This window comes from Peromyscus californicus, unplaced genomic scaffold (assembly GCF_007827085.1).
Source record: "Peromyscus californicus insignis strain IS unplaced genomic scaffold, ASM782708v3 Scaffold_15__1_contigs__length_86483966, whole genome shotgun sequence".
NCBI classification, from domain to species: Eukaryota; Metazoa; Chordata; class Mammalia; order Rodentia; family Cricetidae; genus Peromyscus; species Peromyscus californicus.
In genome coordinates, this window is record NW_026294447.1 from 70,571,559 (window position 1) to 70,590,434 (window position 18,876).

The 18,876-nt window shown below is 47.0% G+C and overlaps 1 protein-coding gene across 1 annotated transcript; it reads left to right on the forward strand.

Moving 5' to 3' along the window:
- The first annotated feature begins 88 nt into the window (after nucleotides 1–88).
- Npc2 (NPC intracellular cholesterol transporter 2) lies at nucleotides 89–18,536 on the forward strand. The gene is made up of 4 exons (XM_052739292.1): nucleotides 89–387; nucleotides 6,982–7,089; nucleotides 13,838–14,010; nucleotides 17,817–18,536. The coding sequence occupies exons 1-4, from the start codon at nucleotides 306–308 to the stop codon at nucleotides 17,901–17,903; spliced, it is 450 nt and encodes a 149-aa protein (XP_052595252.1). The 5' UTR covers nucleotides 89–305; the 3' UTR covers nucleotides 17,904–18,536.
- Nucleotides 18,537–18,876: the final 340 nt, after the last annotated feature.

Genomic DNA, 18,876 nt, shown 5'->3' on the forward strand with positions numbered 1-18,876 from the left:
CTTTGATTGGCTGAAAACGCTTCCAATTGCCAACGCGGGGCGGTACCAATCGCTTGGGACGCAGGCAAGGAAGAGCGGGATCTCGGCAGGCCTCGCCTGGGAGCGGAAGAGATGGGCGGAGATAAAGGGCAAGCCGCTGGCCAGGCGCCCTGGAGCCCCGGGCGGGGAGCGGGCGGGCCTTCGCGGGTTACTGGTCGCAAGTGGCCTGACCCGGCTCCTCCCTCAGTCCGCCGTGACAAGTTTATCTTGTGACTGCCCCAGCTGCGTTTTCCTTCCTAGATTGCGGCGGAGCCTTCTTATCCACGATGCGTTTCCTGGCCGCCACGATCCTACTGCTGGCGCTTGTCGCCCTCATCCAGGCCGAGCCCCTGCACTTCCAGGACTGCGGTGAGCCCTGAGCCCGGGGGCTGGATTGGGGCGGGTTCGTAGAACGTGGAAGCTCAGCCGCGGACCCAGGGTGGAACGGGATGGGTTGAGTCCGAAGGTACCACCAGCCTTGATGAAACTTAACACTCCCCCACCCCCATCCCCATCCCCGCACAACTTTGATTCTCCTTGCAACGCGTGTTTTGAGGTAATCTTTACACTCTCAAGGTGAACCTTGTGCTGAAGTTCTCTGAAGTTTGTTGGGTGGACATCAGTCAAGCCGGCATGTAGTCGCAGCACTGGACGGGGAGAAGACCGGAAGGTTGCGAATTCATGGCTAGCTTGGGCAGTGTAGTGGAACCATAAAACAATAGGGTCGACAGCAGGTCTGCATCCAACACAAATTGAGGGGATGGGCAGAGAATTCCTTTTGATTTACTCCTTGTATCTTCTCTTACCTTTCCCCTTTGTTCGTTTGAAGAAAACTCGGTGTGGGGGTGGGGGTGGGGGGGCGGTATGAGGCAGTCTCACTTTGTAGCCCAGTTTGGCCAGCTAAGCTTTTTTTGTCTTCCTTTCTCTTGCTGACAAGACAGAAACCAGTTCTCATCATTTACAAAGTAGGGTTTCAGTTGGGCTAATGAATTTCGTGATTCTTGATCTGTTGTCTCCCATAAAACTCGTATTTCGAGTGATATGACACCTAACTTCCTCCCAACGCTGCCGCGGGACTCTGTTGAAAAAAATACAACAGAGGGTAGAAATCTCGAGTTCATCCAGTCAAGCCTATGCAATTAATTGCTGAAGCAATTGGGGGCGGGGTGGCGATTAGAGCTGGAAAGGCGTAGAGATATGTGAAAGACAAAAACTGATTTTGTAAAATACGTGAGCAGGAGGGAAAGAAACATGGAGATCACAGTGAATCATTGAATTAAAGAGTCATTAGGTCGGGTTGGAGAGATGGCTCATTGGTTAAGAGTGCGTACTGTTCCAGAAGACTAGAGTTCAATTCCCAGCATCCACATTGGGTGGCTCAGAACTGCCTGTATCTCCAAATCCAGGGAGTCCAATGCCTCTGGTGCCAGCACTCAGAGGCACAGGCACACGCTCAGATAACCCTCATTGAGGCTGTGGGGGTGGGGTAGGTTAAGTAAGCCTTCCTAAAGTCACACAGTTGAATGGGGAACCAAGTTAAGTATGCTTCTTTGTAGCCAGTATCCAGGCAATACTCAGTAACAACTCAATAAATACTTTTTATTTATTAAAGGGAATTCATACTTTGTCTTAGATGTTATCAAACCTCCTGTTGAGGCAAAAGCAAAGGTGGGCGTGTGAAACTGGGTTGATTAATAAGGACCGCTGCCTGGTAGGACTTCACAGATGCCATTTCACTGAACTAGGAGGCTTGTTGAAAGTGGCTGTTTTCCCTCTGTTAAACTTCTTACTTCTTATTCTATTTTTAAGATGTGTGTGTGTTCATGTGTACCCAAGCATGTGGCAGCCAGAGTACAACCCTCAGCTATCATCATCAGGAACACCATCTACTTCTTTAGAGACATGGCCACCCACTTCTTTGGAGTCGGTGGCTCTCACTGGCCTGCGGCTCACCAGTTAGTCTAGATTGGCTAGACAGGGAGCTCTGTGGTCCTCCATGTGTGAGCTGCCATGAGTGGCTTGTTTGTTTGTTTATTGGAGATAGGGTTTCTCTGTAGCTCTGGCTGTCCTGGAACTTGCCCTGCAGACCAGGCTGACTCTGCTTCCCAAGTGCTGGGCTGGGGGGTGGGGGGGCAGCATTTTCCGTGTGGATTCTGGAAATGGAACTCAGGTCTTCTGCTTGCAAGACAAGCACTTTATCCACAGAGATATTCCCTCCCACCTGTCCTTTGTCAGCCTTAGGCCCAGCACTCAGATGAAGGCACTGTATCAATTTTATTAACTCATTCTTCAACATCTGTTTCAGAGGAAGGAAACCAGAGCACATAGACTGACTTGTCTAAAATCCTACAGCGAAGCAGGAGGTTGATTGATAAGTCTCTGACCTATTGGCCTTCAGTCATTTTGGCCTTCAGTATTTTTTTTTAATTTATTTATTTGTTTTATGTATGTGAGTGCTCTATCTGTACATTTTTAATCCAGAAGAGGGTACCAGATCTCATTACAGATGGTTGTGAGCTACCATGTGGTTACTGGGAATTGAACTCAGGACCTCTGGAAGAGCAGTCAGTGCTCTTAACCCCTGAACCATCTCACCAGCCCATGTTGCAGTTGGTTTTTGTTTGTTTGAGACAGCTTTGTAGACTAGCCTGAACTCAAAAAGATCTGCCTGCCTCTACATTAAGAAATGTTGGGATCAGCTGGACGGTGGTGGCGCACGCCTTTAATGCCAGCACTTGAGAGACAGAGCCAGGTGGATATCAGTGAGTTTGAGGCCAGCCTGGTCTACAGAGCGAGATCCAGGACAGGTACCAAAACTACACAGAGAAACCCTGTCTTGAGAAAACCAAAAGGAGAAAAAAAAAAAAAGAAAAGAAAAGAAATGCTGGGATCTAAGTCATGTACCCCCATGCCTACTTTTTTTTTTTTTTAAGACAGGTATATACCTCTGGGAAGAACTTGTTTTTCATATTTTATTTATTTGTGTGTGTGTGTATGTAGGAGGACCCACACATGCACATCATACGTGTGAAGGTCAGAAGACAACGTGTAGGAATCGTATCTCCTCTTTCTCTGTGTGGGTTCCAGGAATTGAACTCAGGTTGTCAGCCTTGGTAGCAAGTACTTTTACTCTCAGACATAAAGAACTTAAAAGAAAGGGGGGTTCCCATGACAGATTTTGAATTAGGAAATGCAAGGTAAAAATTTCAGCACCCCGATGAAAAGATTTGCGTTCCGTTCTGTGCCCACCTTCTCCTGGGGTGGAATTAACTCAAGTGAGACCTGGAAGCTAGTGAACTACTTACTTATGCAATATTTGCAGTGGGAACTGAGGGGTTTGTTCTGTTGACATTCGAAGTCCCGGAACCTCTTGTCAGGGGGTAGGGGGAGGGGAAAAAAAAAACCACACAAAAGAACTGTAAGTACCCTTTACTTTGATCCTGTGAGATCACGTGACCTAACTTAGAAGAAGCAGGTAGAGCTGGACACTGAAGCCTTGCCACAGGAGCACCGGATGTTCAACTTTATTTTTCCTGACCTCCAGTCATGGGACACAGTGAGAGGATGCCAAGAGCGTGGACCCTGTGCAGCAAGCTGGGAGATAGGGACTGCAAAGTGTCACTTACAGACCCCGAGGGGACTAGCTCATCAATCGGGTTTGATGATAGAGGGAATTTCAAGGGACCCTTCCAAGCTGAGGGCGAGCCCAGGTAGAGGAAGTCAAGCGCATTCACTTTGTCATTTCATGTTCTCCATGACCAGTTCTAAGCTAACCTGGAAACTACATAGCAGGCCATGTAGCCACAACTTATGACCAGAGTCCATACTGTTGGCTGTAAACGTTACTGTTGTCCGTGAAGTGTATTTAAGGTGAGAAGCTTAGCTTTCATGCCAGAGGAGGCCTTGCTTCCCCACCCAGGAGCAGCTGTTTCAGTTCCTGGACCGAACCCAAAAATAATGATGATTATAGTCAATGATTTCAGTGGTACGACTTGTTCCAGATCCGAGGATATGTTAGCTCACTACCCTTAGGGCAGCCCCAAGCCTCAGATGTTAAACTTGCCTTGAGGCTATGCAGTAAGAAGTTGGCCTTAGACTCCAAACCCAGGTGATAGGCCTAAGTCTGCCCCCTCAGTTCCAGTAGCTGAAAAGTACCGCCACCCTACCTGTCACCGCCACCCTACCTGTCACCGCCACCCTACCTGTCACCGCCACCCTACCTGTCACAGACACTGTTGTTTCTCATTCTCTCCCGTTCTGCTGTCCAGTGGCAGGCAGGGGCTTGAATTACCTTTGCTTTTCTGACCGTTATTTTTTAAACATAAGTAGTAGTATTTACAAGTATATTATTTCTAGTAACTGTGCAGCCCTTAGCTGAATAATTTTACTGGAGAGGAAAAGAAATCTAGGGTGGAGCACTCATAACTGGTAACTGCTACTGTTAGAGGAAGGAGGTGTGTAGGGTAAAATCCTGGGCTCTGGCCACCCTGACAAGCTAGTCCTGGCCACACATTTCAAAGGCCAGTTAAAGAGACAAGTAAAGGGGGCCTGAGGTATGGCCCAGTAGTTTAGGGCACTTTGTTGCTCTTCTAGAGGATTCAGGTTCAGTTCCCGGCACTCCTGGTAGCTCACAACCATCCATAACTCCAGTTCCAGGGGATACAATGCCCTCTTCTGACCTACATGGGTACCATGTATAATATATACATATGTGTCGGCAACACATTCACACACACAAAAATAAATAAACCTAGCCAGGCAGTGGTGACGTGCGCCTTTAATCTCAGCCCTCAGGAGGCAAAGGCAGGCGAATCTCTTGAGTTTGAGGCTAGCCTGGTCTACAGAGTGGGTTCCAGGACAGCCAAAGTTACACAGATAAATCTTGCCTATAAATAAATAAATAAATAAATAAATCTTAAAATTTTTTTTTTGAAAAGAGCAAGTAACACTGAAAAGCCTAGAAAGGAGATTATTCAGTGTGGCCATGTTGGAAAGAACATACAAAGGAACCACCCATCAATCTTCCAGGTACTTCTAAGAGGTTCATATTGAAATCGAGGGCAAGAGATATGAATAATAAGGTAGTCGGCTCAGGTCTGTCCTGCAAGGTGGTCTGACGAGTTGTCAGAACTGTGAAATCTCTTCCTGGGAAGCAGGTCTCTCATCTGGCTGGCACCAGCGTGGCACACGGCCCCTGGCCCAAGCCATTGGGGTCCGTTGTTGGAGTGGTCTCATAGCGCAGTATCTCAAATACCTGCTCTTCTGCTAGAAGGGTTACTGTACCTGTTGGTGTAGCTGGTCTTTCGTCCATCTTGAGTGGGTGAGTCAACCCTGCTTGGGACCTAAGTTTGTTTTTTCTTTATGTGTCTGTTGTTTGAAACAAGGCTGACCTCAAACTCTGCTCTTGCCGCCTTAGCCGTCCAAGTGCTGCATGTACCGACCGACCAACCTGGTCCCAGCCGGACCCTGAGTGGATTGAAGCTGTAAGGGTCTTGACCTCCGGCTTCTTCCTCCTCTGCTTGGTTCTGGGAAAAGTCAAAGTTTAATGACTTAGTTAGGATTGGAGATCCTGCCTGTTAGAGCCAGAGTACTTCATGACTCTGTGAGTGAGCCTCCTATATCCTGCTCTGGAGAACGTGACCAACAGGAAAGCAGAAGTACTATGGAGAACTTCAGCTTTAAGGGACGGTCCTCCCACTCTTGAGGGAACTGTTTCCTCTTTTCAGGACCATTCTTCTATTGAGGATTGAGATGGTGGTTCCTCTTAAATTCTATAAGCCACTCACTCATAAGACAGTGGGTTTTAGGTACCACTGATTTAAAAAACCAAGTTTGGCTAACTAACCCAGACCACTAACACAACTGTTTATTTCTTTTTTTCTTTTTCTTTTTGGTTTTTGGTTTTTTGTTTTTTTGAGACAGGGTTTCTTCTTGTAGCCTTGACTGTCCTAGAACTCGATCTGTAGACCAGGCTAGCCTCACACTCAGAGATCTGCCTGCCCCTGCCTCCCAAGTGTTGAGATTAAAAGTGTTTGCCCCTGATCTTCACACATGCACTGTGGCACATATGCATGTACACATACACATACAATAAATGAATTTTTTTTAAAGGAATTTAAGATAAGATATGAAGATCCCTGAGTTCCGTTCCCAAGTATCCCCACAAAAAAGGGGGGGAGAAAGGGAAAAAGCAAGACAAGAATCTAGGAGCCTTTAGGTTTTTTGTTTGTTGTTTGCTTTTAGTTTTTGGTTTCTTTGAGACGGGGTTTCTCTGTGTAGCCCAGGCTGACCTGGAACTCAGAGAGATCCGCCTGCCTCTGCCTCCCAAGTGCCGGGATTAAAGGTGTGGGCCACCATGCCTGGCTTTTTTTAATACAGTGTTATGTGAACACGGTCTCACTATATTTCTTAATTAGATAAGTTAGTATTCTCTTTGCTAAGAAATCAACTAGCTTTTCATTCAGTTTATAGGATTGATTTTAGCAGTACCAAGATTCTCAACTTTTGCATTATTTTGTGTGTTGAGTGTGTGTGTGTGTGTGTGTGTGTGAGAGAGGTGCATATGCACATGTAGAGATGAGAGGAAGTCTCAGATGTGGGTCCTTGCCTCTACCTTGTTTGAAATAGGGTTTCTTCGCCACTATACTGGCTGCATCCCACAGGCTAGCTGACTGGAAAGCTAACAGGGTTAACCTTTCTCTACTTCCATGCCTCTGTAAGAACACTGGGGTTGCAAATGCACATGGCCATACCCAGCTTTACGTAGGCTCTGAGGGTTCAAACTCAGACCCTCATACTGTGCAGCAAGTGCTTCGTTTACCTTTTGAGCCTTCTCCCCAGCCCCGAATTCTTGCCAGTCAGAAGAAAATCAAGTACCCCGAGAGAGGAACGCACTTCTGAGGTGCTGTCAGCCTCAGTGATGTAATTTCCCTCCTATTTAAATTCACTTTTCTTTTTTTGCAGGCTCTAAGGTGGGAATTATAAAGGAAGTGAATGTGAGTCCATGTCCCAACCAGCCCTGTGAGCTATACAAAGGCCACTCTTACAGCGTCAATGTCACCTTCGCTAGCGGTGAGTAAATGTGGTGACTTTACCTCCAATTCATGCCGAACCATAGTAGAAATGGGAGGCGTTGGAATGAGCATAGGAATGTAGGGGACCATGGCTTGGCTGTCAAGAATTTGTCAGCCTCCTCTCTGACTTGCACAAAGCTAGAATTCACTGTTTTGCTGGACAGGACAGAATCTGGGTCCATAACTCTCCATTAAACCTGGAGGACTGGATTGATAAAAGGAAGCATATTTAACTTACAGTTCTGGCTGGAAGTAGGGAGGGGAAAACAAAAAACAAACTCAGAGTAGTTTCACAACGTATAAAAAGGATGTCGTAAAAGCTGGGAGCTGTGCCGACTTTAGCTGTGAGTCAGGACTGTGTGAGCGCCTCTCTGAAGCCAGGGTAGCAGTCTGCTGTCTCCCAGCAGGAAACCCCCAGGGCCACAACTGTGTCCTGAGACACCCTTCTCATCCTGGGCTCCTGCTGCCTCCAGTGCAGCCCTGGGGACCTGACCGAGACAGCGAGAGGTGGAGAAAGGACAGACACAAATGCTAACATTCTGCATAGTGTTCGTTCAAGCCAGGCTGCAGGGGAGGAATCATGAGCCCAGGAGCGGCCTCACACTATAGAAATTCCGGGCTAGCCACGGCCACACGGAGAGACCTCATCTCAGTGGTTCTCACCCTTCCTAGTGCTGCGACCCTTGAATACAGTTCGTCATGTCATGGTGACACCACCACCATGCAGTTCTGTTTGTTGCTGCTGTTTTGAATTGTAACAGCTGCTCTTCAGGATGTCTGATAGGCAACCCCTGTGAAAGGGTTGTTTGACCCGCAAAAGGGGTTGCGACCCACAGCTTGAGAACTGCTGCCTTATCTCAAAAGAGAGGAAAGGTTATGTGTGAAATGGCTCTGTGGGTAAGGCACTTGTCACCAAGCTGGATACTTAAGTTCAGTCCCTAGAACCCACATGGTCAAAGGAGAAAACTAATTCCTACAAGTGCATTGTTCCACACTACACACACACACGCGCACGCGCACACGCACACGCACACTTTAAAGGCAGAGGTTGTGCACCAGATAGAGATGGCTCAGTAGTTAAGAGAGCTTGCCGCTCTTGAAGAAGACCTAAGTTGGATTCCCAGTACCCACGTGGCAGCTCACAACCACCTGGAACTCCAGCTCCAGGCCATCCAATGCCCCTCCTCTGGCTTGCACAGGCACCCACACATATGTGTACATACACACACATAAACATAAATGAAAATAAAATTTTTAAAAATTTAAAGAATCTAGACAAGTATAAAATGCTTCTCCTGGACAGAGCAGCTGTCTTCAACGCTTCCTTTGTTTACTCTCCCATGAACTATCTAGAAGCCAGAGTTCTCAGCACTGCTTGCTTCAAAGCTCAGAGAATGAGCTCTCTCTTTCTTAATCCTCCCTATCCCCTCTGCTTGTTTATTTAAAAAAAAAACAAAAACAATAGAGGCCGGGGAGCTGGCTCAGTTGGGTAAGAGCACTTACTGCACAAACTTGAGGGCCTGAGTTCAGATCCCAGCACCCACATAAAACGCTGGGTGTGGCTGCGCACATGCCTTTAAGTCCAGTGCTATGAGTACAGAGGCTGGAGGATGGTGGGGAGTGGGGGCCTTGCTGGCCACCAGCCTAGCTCCAGTTTAGTGAGTGTCTTAGGGTTTCTTTTGCTGAAACGAAACACTATGACCAAAAAGCAAGTTGGGGCGGAAAGGGTTTATTCAGCTTACACTTCCATCATTGAAGGAAGTCAGGATAGGAACTCAAACAGGGCAGGAATCTGGAGGCAGGAGCTGATGCAGAGGCCCTGGAGGGGTGCTGCTTACTGGCTTGCTCCACATGGCTTGTTCAGCCTGCTTTCTTACGGAACCCAGGACCACCAGTCCAGGGATGGCTCCATCCACAGTGGGCTGGCCCCTCCCCCATCAATCACTAAGAAATGCCCTACAGCCAGATCTTATGGAGACATGTTCTCAACTGAGGTCCCCTCCTTTCAGATGACTCTAGCTTGTGTGTCAAGTTGACACAAGACCAGCCAGCACAGTGAGAGACTTTATCTCAGAGTACTCCTTTGAGAATCTGAGAGTAAGAGGGCAGAAGTCAGGATGTCCTCCTCTGGTCTCCTGTGTATGCACCTGTGGATATACACATGGCATTGTAAAGCCATGCCCACCCCACACACACACACACACACACACACACACACACACACACACACACAGCCTTGTAAGTGAAAGCCGTGTCCACCACACACACACACACACAGCCTTGTCAGTGAAAGCCATGCCCACCACACACACACACACATACACACACACAGCCTTGTCAGTGAAAGCCGTGTCCACCCCACACAGAAAGAATGAAACAGCCACATGTAGTAGTTGGTGCCTATAGTCACAACACTATGAAGGATGAAGCAAGAGAATTCAAAGCTCGCCTGGATTAAATAGCAATATCCTTTCTGTGAGTTCGAGGCCAGCCTGGTCTGTAGAGTAAGTTCAAGGATAGCCAGGGCTACACAGACAGACCCTGTCTTGAAAAACCAAAAAAAAAAAAAAAAAAAATTTTTTTTCTTTTTTTCAAAGACAGGGTCTCACCTGTAGCCTTAATTGGCCTGGAACTCACTATGTAGACCAGGCCAGCCTTACACTAACAGAGATCCCCCCCACACACCCTGCTTCTTCCTCCCTAGTGCTGGGATTAAAGGCAGGAGCCACCATGCCTCACTTAAAATTTTTTTTTCAATTGAGGGCTGGGGAGATAGCTCCGTCAGTAACATGCTTGCCATACAAACACAGAGACCTCAGATGGATCTCCAGAAGCCATGTAAAATGCCAGGAATGGTTGTCCTGGCAACAGGCTCCTAGCCCCAGCAATGGGAATGTGGAGACAGGTAGGTCCCCGAGGCTCACTGGCAGCCAACCCTGGCCAAATCGGTAAGTTCTGGGCCAAGAAGACGGTCTCAAAAAACAAGGCGCGCGCACGGCATCTTGAGGCAGCCTCAGGCGTGTGTTCACACACAAACACTTGCACACACGTTCTTACACAAAAAGTTTAAAGACCGGGCCGGGCGGTGGTGGCGCACGCCTTTAATCCCAGCACTCGGGAGGCAGAGCCAGGTGGATCTCTGTGAGTTCGAGGCCAGCCTGGGCTACCAAGTGAGTTCCAGGAAAGTCGCAAAGCTACACAGAGAAACCCTGTCTCGAAAAAAAACAAAAAAACAAAAACAAAAAAAAAAAGTTTAAGGACCGCTTTCTGTTGAGGCTGAGTGCTGCGGGCCGCAGGAATATATCATAAGAACTCAGCTGGTTATGGCAAAGTCACTACCTGGAGGGATCAAGGAATTCCTCCAGAGGAAGCCAAATTCCAAGGAGCTTTTGGTGTTATTTGGCTTGTTATATATCAGCTGTCTTCTGTTATGAAAATCATGTGTGCCTTCATAGTTTTCCCAATTGATTTTTCCCTAAGAAGAGTTAACAGTGTGGACTGATCACTTTCTGGACATACACATTCCAGGAATTTGGAGAACAGCCTCAGGAAAGGCTTTTTCTGGAATCAGATATCTCCCCTAGCCACTTTCAAGGACTAGCAGTAATAACAGTTCACACGAAAGTCTCCTGATTTAAGGTAAATTCCACAAGGAGACACCGCCTAGGTCAGGTGGACGTTAAGTAATAGCTTTACACAATTTAGCTCGGACCCTCCTTTCTTACATCCTTACTAACTTTATAGACCTCTAACTCTTTACCTAACCACTTCTAGGAATATTTAGATAACCTGTGTGCTAACAGCTATGCTCAGCCAGAACCCCAGTTCAAGCCTCCCTGTAATTATCATTGGCAGCATCCGGCCAGATCCATCCCCAGTTGAAGGAAAGTACCTTATCAGAGATACCTCTGTACTCTCTAAGAACAGACTTAAGCATCCAGGCTACCTGTTTGAGAAGGTCTGACAGATGTGCCAATTAAGCTTAACTTCCTCCTTTCCCAAATCTTACCTCTAGTTCCAGATCTCCCTTTACACCAGAGGCATCTAGCTGTACACAGGTTGCCTAGCAACCAAGTACACTTTTCCCCCACCCTGCAGAAAAAACCGGCAGATAGCTTGGACAGATATGAGCCACAGGAAAAAAGAAGACAGTTTTATTTTCTCCCATTGACCTAGCAACTTATAGATTTTTTTTTTTTTTTTTTTTTTTTTGGTTTTTCGAGACAGGGTTTCTCTGTGTAGCTTTGCGCCTTTCCTGGATCTCGCTCTGTAGACCAGGCTGGCCTTGAACTCACAGAGATCCGCCTGCCTCTGCCTCCCGAGTGCTGGGATTAAAGGTGTGCGCCACCACCGCCCGGCTAACTTATAGATTTTTAACATTTTCTACCAATCACATTTAAGATTATAGTTGAGCACATAAGATCCCTCTTCTTAGATATTACCCAAATTTAGCCTTCAGTTAATTCATTAGTCACTTCCCCTTTGGGTTGCAAATGATAATTAACAATTACTGCTCCTCTATGTGATTCTTATCTCCCCTCCATTTGACCCTGGAAGCCTGACAATCACTGCCTGAGGAAACTCTTACCTGCCTTTATGACCACACAGGAATTCAGGCCGGGTGACCTGGGTGGAGGGGAGGATTGTAATTGTTTGGGTATATAACTGTAAAGCTAGAGACTGAGGGGGCTGGAGAGATGGCTCAGAGGTTAAGAGCACTGACTGCTCTTCCAGAGGTCCTGAGTTCAATTCCCAGCAACCACATGGTGGCTCACAACCATCTGTAACGAGATCTGGTGCCCTCTTCTGGCCTGGAGGCACACATGCTGTATAAATAAATAATATATTTATAAAAATAAATAAATCTTTAAAAAAAAAAAAAAAGCTAGAGACTGAATGATGAATTAAAGCGAATGGACTAAAGAGCTTGGTGTGCTGAGATTCTATTTCCCGAAAACAGTCCTCGCCGTTCGTAGTTCCGTCTCCTGAGCCCCTGGGATGTATAATATTAAGGCTGGTCCCTCTAATATTATACAAGAGCTGAGGAAGCATGGCCGCAGGCTGTCGTTTCTCTGACAGCATGTCTTAGAAAGGGTCTCCTAGCCAACCTTAGCGGTGCACAAGCTTTAATCCCAGCACTCAGGAGGCTGAGGCAAGAGGATCTACAGAGGCCAGCCTGCTCTACATAGTGAGTTCCAGGATAACTCCATGTAGGTGCTGAGAATCGAACCTGGGTCGTCCAGAAGAGTAACTAGTATTCTTACCTGGCAGACTTACTCTCCAGGACCCTCTGCCCCTGTGAAGGGTTTCTAATGCATACTTTTCTTCAGCTGTTTTGTTGATCATGAAAAGTCTGATCAAGATGCTGACGAAATGCGTTTTAAAAAAAATAAAATTAAGGGGCTGGAGAGATGGCTCAGCAGTTAAGAGCACTGGCTGCTCTTGCAGAGGACCCGAGTTCAATTCCCAGCACCCACATGGCAGCTCACAATTGTCTATAACTCCAATTCCAGGGGATTTGATGTCTTCATTTAGATGCTAATGCAGGCAAAACCAATGCACATGAAAATGAAAATAAATAAATTAAAAGCATAATAAAATTGGGAGCTCGTGGGATGACTCAGCAGCTAAAGGTGCCTGTTGCCAAAGCCTCACAGCCTGGAGTTGAACCCCAGAATCCACACAGTGGAAGGGGAAAGCTGACTCCTGAGTGTTGTCCTCTGACCGCTACACCTGTGCTGTAACATGTTCACACCCTTCCCCCACTAGCTACATGGATTTTAGGCTTTTTTTTAAAAATTGCTATTTAAAAATTAAAAGGATGAAATACAGCCAGTACCCTGGATCTCCAAAATACCACAACAGCGTGTAACATTAACTGGAGGTTTGGGGGTACAGGTCTGGGCCCTGGCGGCCTGACAGGGGAGGCCCAGCCTCCTCCTTGATATTCTAATTAAAAAGACAGGTGAGAGTGAAATACAGAGAAAGGGAACTTGCTGGATATGGTCACACTGGGAAGAGGAACTAATCAAGAGGCTTAGTGAGCCCTTCGCCGTTCCTGATGGCGTCGAGGTGGGTTAGGTTCAGATAGAAGGCAAGAGGTACGCAATCCTGGTCAAGTGTAATCCATTGTTAGCTCAGCTCCTGACCTGTCTCCAAGTTATCAGAACCCTGTGACCTTCTTGCATGGCAAGTTCCTTCTTTTGCGGGAAGAATTCCAGGGGCAGTTCCAGTTCCTTGGGGCACGTTGTCTCAGTAGCCTGATAGTCGGAGGCATGAGCGCAGTGGCCTCTTTAGAACCTCTTCACGCGTGCCTGAGAACTGTGATAACTAGTTGCCCTAATCTGATAATAATTTTATCCCTCCTGCTTATCTTCAGTGTAGAGGCTAGAGGGGACCAAGAAATGACGGTCTCTTTTAATCTTACCCAGTATGTAAAGGATTACCCGTCACTGCCGGCTAACCTGTGACATTTAAAACACACAGTGCACACTGACAGAAGAAGTCAGTGGTCCTGGTAGGTAAGGTTATTTGTCCAGGTAGTCTGATTCCCTTGATGGGGAGTACGCTCCTTCTAACCTATGCACCAGGGCTAGGTGCTACAGGTTATGCATGAAAATGGAGACGCCAGAAGGAAGAGACTCTGATCTGCTGCAGTAGCCATCCAGCATTTGAGAATATTGGATGACTTGACTTAGATGTGCAGATACACAATCCTTCACCGGTCTTGCTCTCTGTCTTCCTAGGCACTCAGTCTGAGAACAGCTCCGCCTCTGTATACGGCATCCTGGCAGGATTCCCAGTGTTCTTCCCTATTCCTGAGCCTGACGGTTGTAAGTGTGGGATCAGCTGCCCCATCCAGAAAGACAAGGTCTACAACTACCTGAATAAACTGCCAGTGAAGAGTGAATACCCCTCTGTAAGTGACACTTGATCAAACCGGAGGCCCTGGGGCTGGATCAGACATCGGAGGCTGGGAGTAAGAAGCAGGGACTGGGGCAAAGGGCCTGTCATTTCTGGTGAAGCTGAAAAGGCCTGAGGGACCCAAGAATGCCCTTTTTGTAGACCGAATCCCCAGGAGCTCCCTGTGGAGTGGTGTTAATATTTCTGGCTTGTAAGTGAAGAATTGTAAGCCTCTGATGTTATGTACTACAAACAGAGTCCAAGTCTGATTTACCAAGAAGTCTTGGTGCTTAGATTTAGAGGCAGGGCTCCTAAGTCCAAAGCCTGTGCAGGGTTAAACAATTTTAGCCAGCTAGCAAATAGTAAAAGGTCTAAGTTTTCTTGACAGCATCTTCAGGGTCCTGGTTTCTCCATGCTCTTGACAAAAGAGCGGGAGCCCTTAGGGCCACAGTAGCATTTCCTTGGAGAGATGTTCCCTCAGCCCACAGCCTTGCTCTACCTACTTCCTGTTCTGCAGGCAGTGCTGGGGTGGTCGCCCTCAGGTAGGAACCATGAGAAAAATGGACTATGGAAAGCAATTGCTCTTTTCCCATAAATAAAGAGCTACTTTGTTGTTTTGTTCTGGAATTGTTTGTTTGTGTTGAGACAAACAGGCAGTCCTCCTGCCTCAGCCTCCCAAGGGCTGGAACTACAGACATGTGTCACCGATCTTAGCAGGAGTTTTGTTTTTGTTTTTTAAGGAAGCCAAGTAGAATCCAGATGCAATCTTTTCTAGAAATGGGTAACAAGTAACAGACATTCTAAGAAAACTACCAGCAGTCTATGTTTAAGGCAGTGGTTCTCAACATGTGGGTCGTGACCCCTTTGGGGTTAAACAGCCCATTCACAGGGGTCACCTAAGACCATCGGGAAACACAGTATTTACATTACAATTCACAACAGTAGCAACGTTGCAGTTATGAAGTAGCAATGAAAATAATTGTATGGTTGGGGGTCACCACAACACAAGGAACTGTATTGAAGGGTCACAGCGTTAGGAAGGTTGAGAACCACTGGTTTAAGGGTTGTTGGAGATGGTAAAGATGTGTAGATGGCTAACCAGTTCACAGCCTCAGTTAGCATGCAGAGTGTGTGTCAGAGCCCGACCCACAGTAGGTGCTTTGCATTTAGCTTGACAAACAGCGTAAGCTGTTAGTTTACACACCAAGTTGAACAGTAGCATTTACAAGTCGTGAAAACAAAGTCAAGTTCTCAGGAATGTGCATGGTACTGTTCCTCAAGTCTCAAGCTGTGAAGACAGTTGCAGTGACAAACAGTGGTAGTACTAATGACAGGCAGAATGTCTGCTTTTCTGCAGGGGAGCAGGAGTAGTCACCGTTAGAGAGGAATCGAGAGAAAGGTGGAGGAAGTAAAGCAATTGCTTTTTCCCCTTCAATAAAGAACTACTTTATTAGAATTAGAAGTGGGTGGCCAGAGAGTTAGCTCAGCAGTTAGGAGTACTTGCTGCTCTTCTAAGTACCCAGGTCCATTCCCAGCTCCTGGATGACTCTGCCCATGGCTCCAGTTCTAGGGGTGCCAACGCCCTCTTCTGGTCTCTTAGGGCACTGCATGCACATGGTGCTCAAATACTTGTAGACAAAACTACACTGCTGGTCCTGGTGGCTCATTAAATCTTTAAAAAAAAAAAAGGCGTGTTGGTGCACATCTTTAATCCCAGCACTCAGCAGGCCGAGACAGGGGGATCTCTGAGTTCAAGGCCAGCCAGGGCTACATAGCGAGGCCTGTCTTTAAAAAATTACAAAATTAGAAAGAACAATGGCTCACACTTCAACACTTAGAAGGCTTAGGCAGGAGGGTTGCTATGGGTTGAAGGCCAGCCTAGACTATCTAGTGAGTTCCACAGTTCTAGGCTGCCTGGGATGCAAAAGTGAGACTGTGTCTCAGGAGACAAAACAGTCACAACCACACAGCTCATGGTTGGAATGTGAGATCTATAATCCAGAATCAGCTTAGGATAAGAGCTGTGCCTGCTCATGTGCACTCCAGGCAGTTGAAAAGCTGAGGCAGCGCTGACGTGCGTTCAAAACAACCTGGGCTATACAGTGAGTTATACAGTGAGTTCCAGGCCTGTCTGGGAGAGGAGAGGCCATTGAGGTGGGGGTGGGGAGGACAGTTCGAGGAAGTTAACTTAAACTCCGTTGCTACACATGGTGGTTGTCCTTTAAATTATCCGGTTACACATGCCTTTGGACCAGCGGTTCTCAACCTTCCTAATGCTGCAGCCCTTTTAACACAGTTCCTCATGTTGTAGTGACCCCAACCATACAGTTATTTTCATTGCTACTTTATAACTGTAATTTTGCTGTCACAACGTAAATATCCGTTTTCCCATGGTTATAGATGACCCCTGTGAAAGGGTCGCTTGACCCTCCACCCCAAAGGTCACAACCCACAGGCTGAGAACCATTGCTTTGGACCATCCTTTGTGCTCTGGCATTTTTATTTCTAGCTAACAAGAAAGTCTCTTTACACTGAAGAATCTAAGAGCTTTTATTTTCTGTTTTCACAGTTCAAGGGGAAAAGCCTATAGAAGTTTGTCAAATAAGTGAGAAGCTATTTAAATTTTGTTGTTGTTGTTGTTTGCTTTGTTTTTGTGTTTTAGAGACAGGGTTTCTCTGTAGCTTTGGTGCCTGTCCTGGATCTCACTCTGCAGACCAGGCTGGCCTCGAACTCACAGAGATCTGCCTGCCTCTGCCTCCCGAGTGCTGGGATTAAAGGTGTGCGCCACCACCGCCACCAACATCTGGCTTAAATGTAAAACTTATTTTTTAAGGCTCTGTTTACATGCCTGTGATCTCAGAGTGAAGTCAGTAGTGCACACTTGTAACCTCAGCGCTCAGGAGGCAGAAACGGGAGGACCAGAAGTTTGAGGCCAGCCTGAGCTACAGAGCAAGTCCTAGGTCAGCTAAAGCTGTGTAACAAAAACTCTGTTTCAACAAATGGAGGGCGGGAAGAAAAAAGGAAAGAAGAGAAGGGTTTTAGAGCTACCTTTGATAACCAGGTCTGGTGGTCCACCTGAAATCCCAGGATTCAGGGGGCTGAAGTCGAGGGATTACTACAAATTTAGGGCCACGCTACATAGTAAGTTCAAAGCTAATCTGGGTTAGCTATGAAGACTATATCTTTAAAAAAAAAAAAAAAAAAGAAAAAGAAGGGGGCTGAAAAGATGGCTTAGTAGTGTAAAGCACAAGTTCACTTCCCAGCACCCACACGGCAGCTCACACCTGTCTGTAACTCCAGTTCCAGGGGACCCGACACCCTCACACAGACATACATGCAGGCAAAGCACCAATGCACATAAAATAAAAATAAAGAAATTGTTTTTATTAAAAAGAGAAAAAAGAAAACTTAAAGGAGGAGCTGGAGAGATGGCTCAGTGGTTAAGAGCACTAGCTGCTCCTACAGAGGATCTGGGTTCAATTCCTAGCACCAAGAAGCAGCTCACAACCGTATGTGACTCCAGTACCAGGAATACAGGTAATGTACATACATACATTCCGGCAAACGTTCATACACATAAAATAAGATTTAGAAAAGAGGAGAGAGGGAAGAAATATTACACTTGAAAATTTACATTGACAGACTGGACTCGGTTGGATGACATCACTGGTATGACTTGGTTCACTCTTCAGAGTTAAGGCCACCGATAGTGGCCATATCCTAATCAGGCTTCCTGATGAGGTGAGTTAAAAGGAGAGAATTCGGATTGACGGTGATAAATCGGGTCCCGGTTTCATTTCCCACTTCCTTGTCTTGTTCCAGATAAAGCTCGTGGTGAAGTGGGAACTTCAGGACGACAAAAAGCAAATGATCTTCTGCTGGGAGATCCCCGTGGCGATCAAAGGCTAGACTCTGTGACACCCCGAGTCTGGGGGGCTGAGGGCCGTGGCTGCTGCAGGGAGGAGAAGACACAGAAGAGAAATCAGACCTGAAATTGAACCAGTGCGGAAGATGAACAGAATTTCAAGACTGCTGTTTGATGCCTCTCGACCTCCAAAAACGTATCTGCGACCCTCTCTTGAGAGCTCAAGCTCTTGCCCTCTCGATAGCCTTTGTTGAGGCCTCAGAAGGGGGAGGGAGACTGGAGTAACGTAGTCTCCATGGCTGTTTGCTGTTGGATTACAGTCGGTAGGGATGGGAGGAGGTTGCTTCGGGATGTCAGATAACTTGACCCAGGGCTATGGATCCACTGTGAAGGATGGCCTCCAAGAGACTCCCCTCTAGCTGGGGGTATTACCTCTACAGGTTCCTGGTCTCTTAAGTGCCTCCTGAGTCCCATGCACCTGGCCAGTCGGTCTACTGAGTCTCCATAGTGTCCTCAAGCCCCAATGCTTCAGCAATAGTGATCAAACTCTCCAGTGTCCAGACACTGGCCGAGAGGTGTTCTGCCGCAGAAACTGAGCTCTGATTAGCTGCTTCTCTGTGGTCAGCTCTTGGTTCTTGTTCTTTGGAAGTCTTCATTAAAGATGATGCTTGGCTGCAGGGGCTTGTCTTGTCTTGGTTTTTACACAGTATTAACTTGTACCCTCTCTCTGCACTGGAGATTGAGCTTTCCGATAAATACTACCTTGCCGTTCTTGCATTTGTGTTCAGGCTGTGGTCACTGGCTTCTTCCAGACAGGTCCACAGCAGGTAGGCAGCCAGTGGAAACGGCCCTTTTCCTCATTCTCTCTATCCCCAGCAAGACCTTCTCCGTAGAAAGCGACATTGGTCTTCTGCTTCACTGCACACAATCGTTCACCACCAACCACGCTTGAAGCAGCAAACACTCCCTAGTGAACAGCAACACCTGAAGAGGAGCAGAGGGGCGTGGTGACAGGGA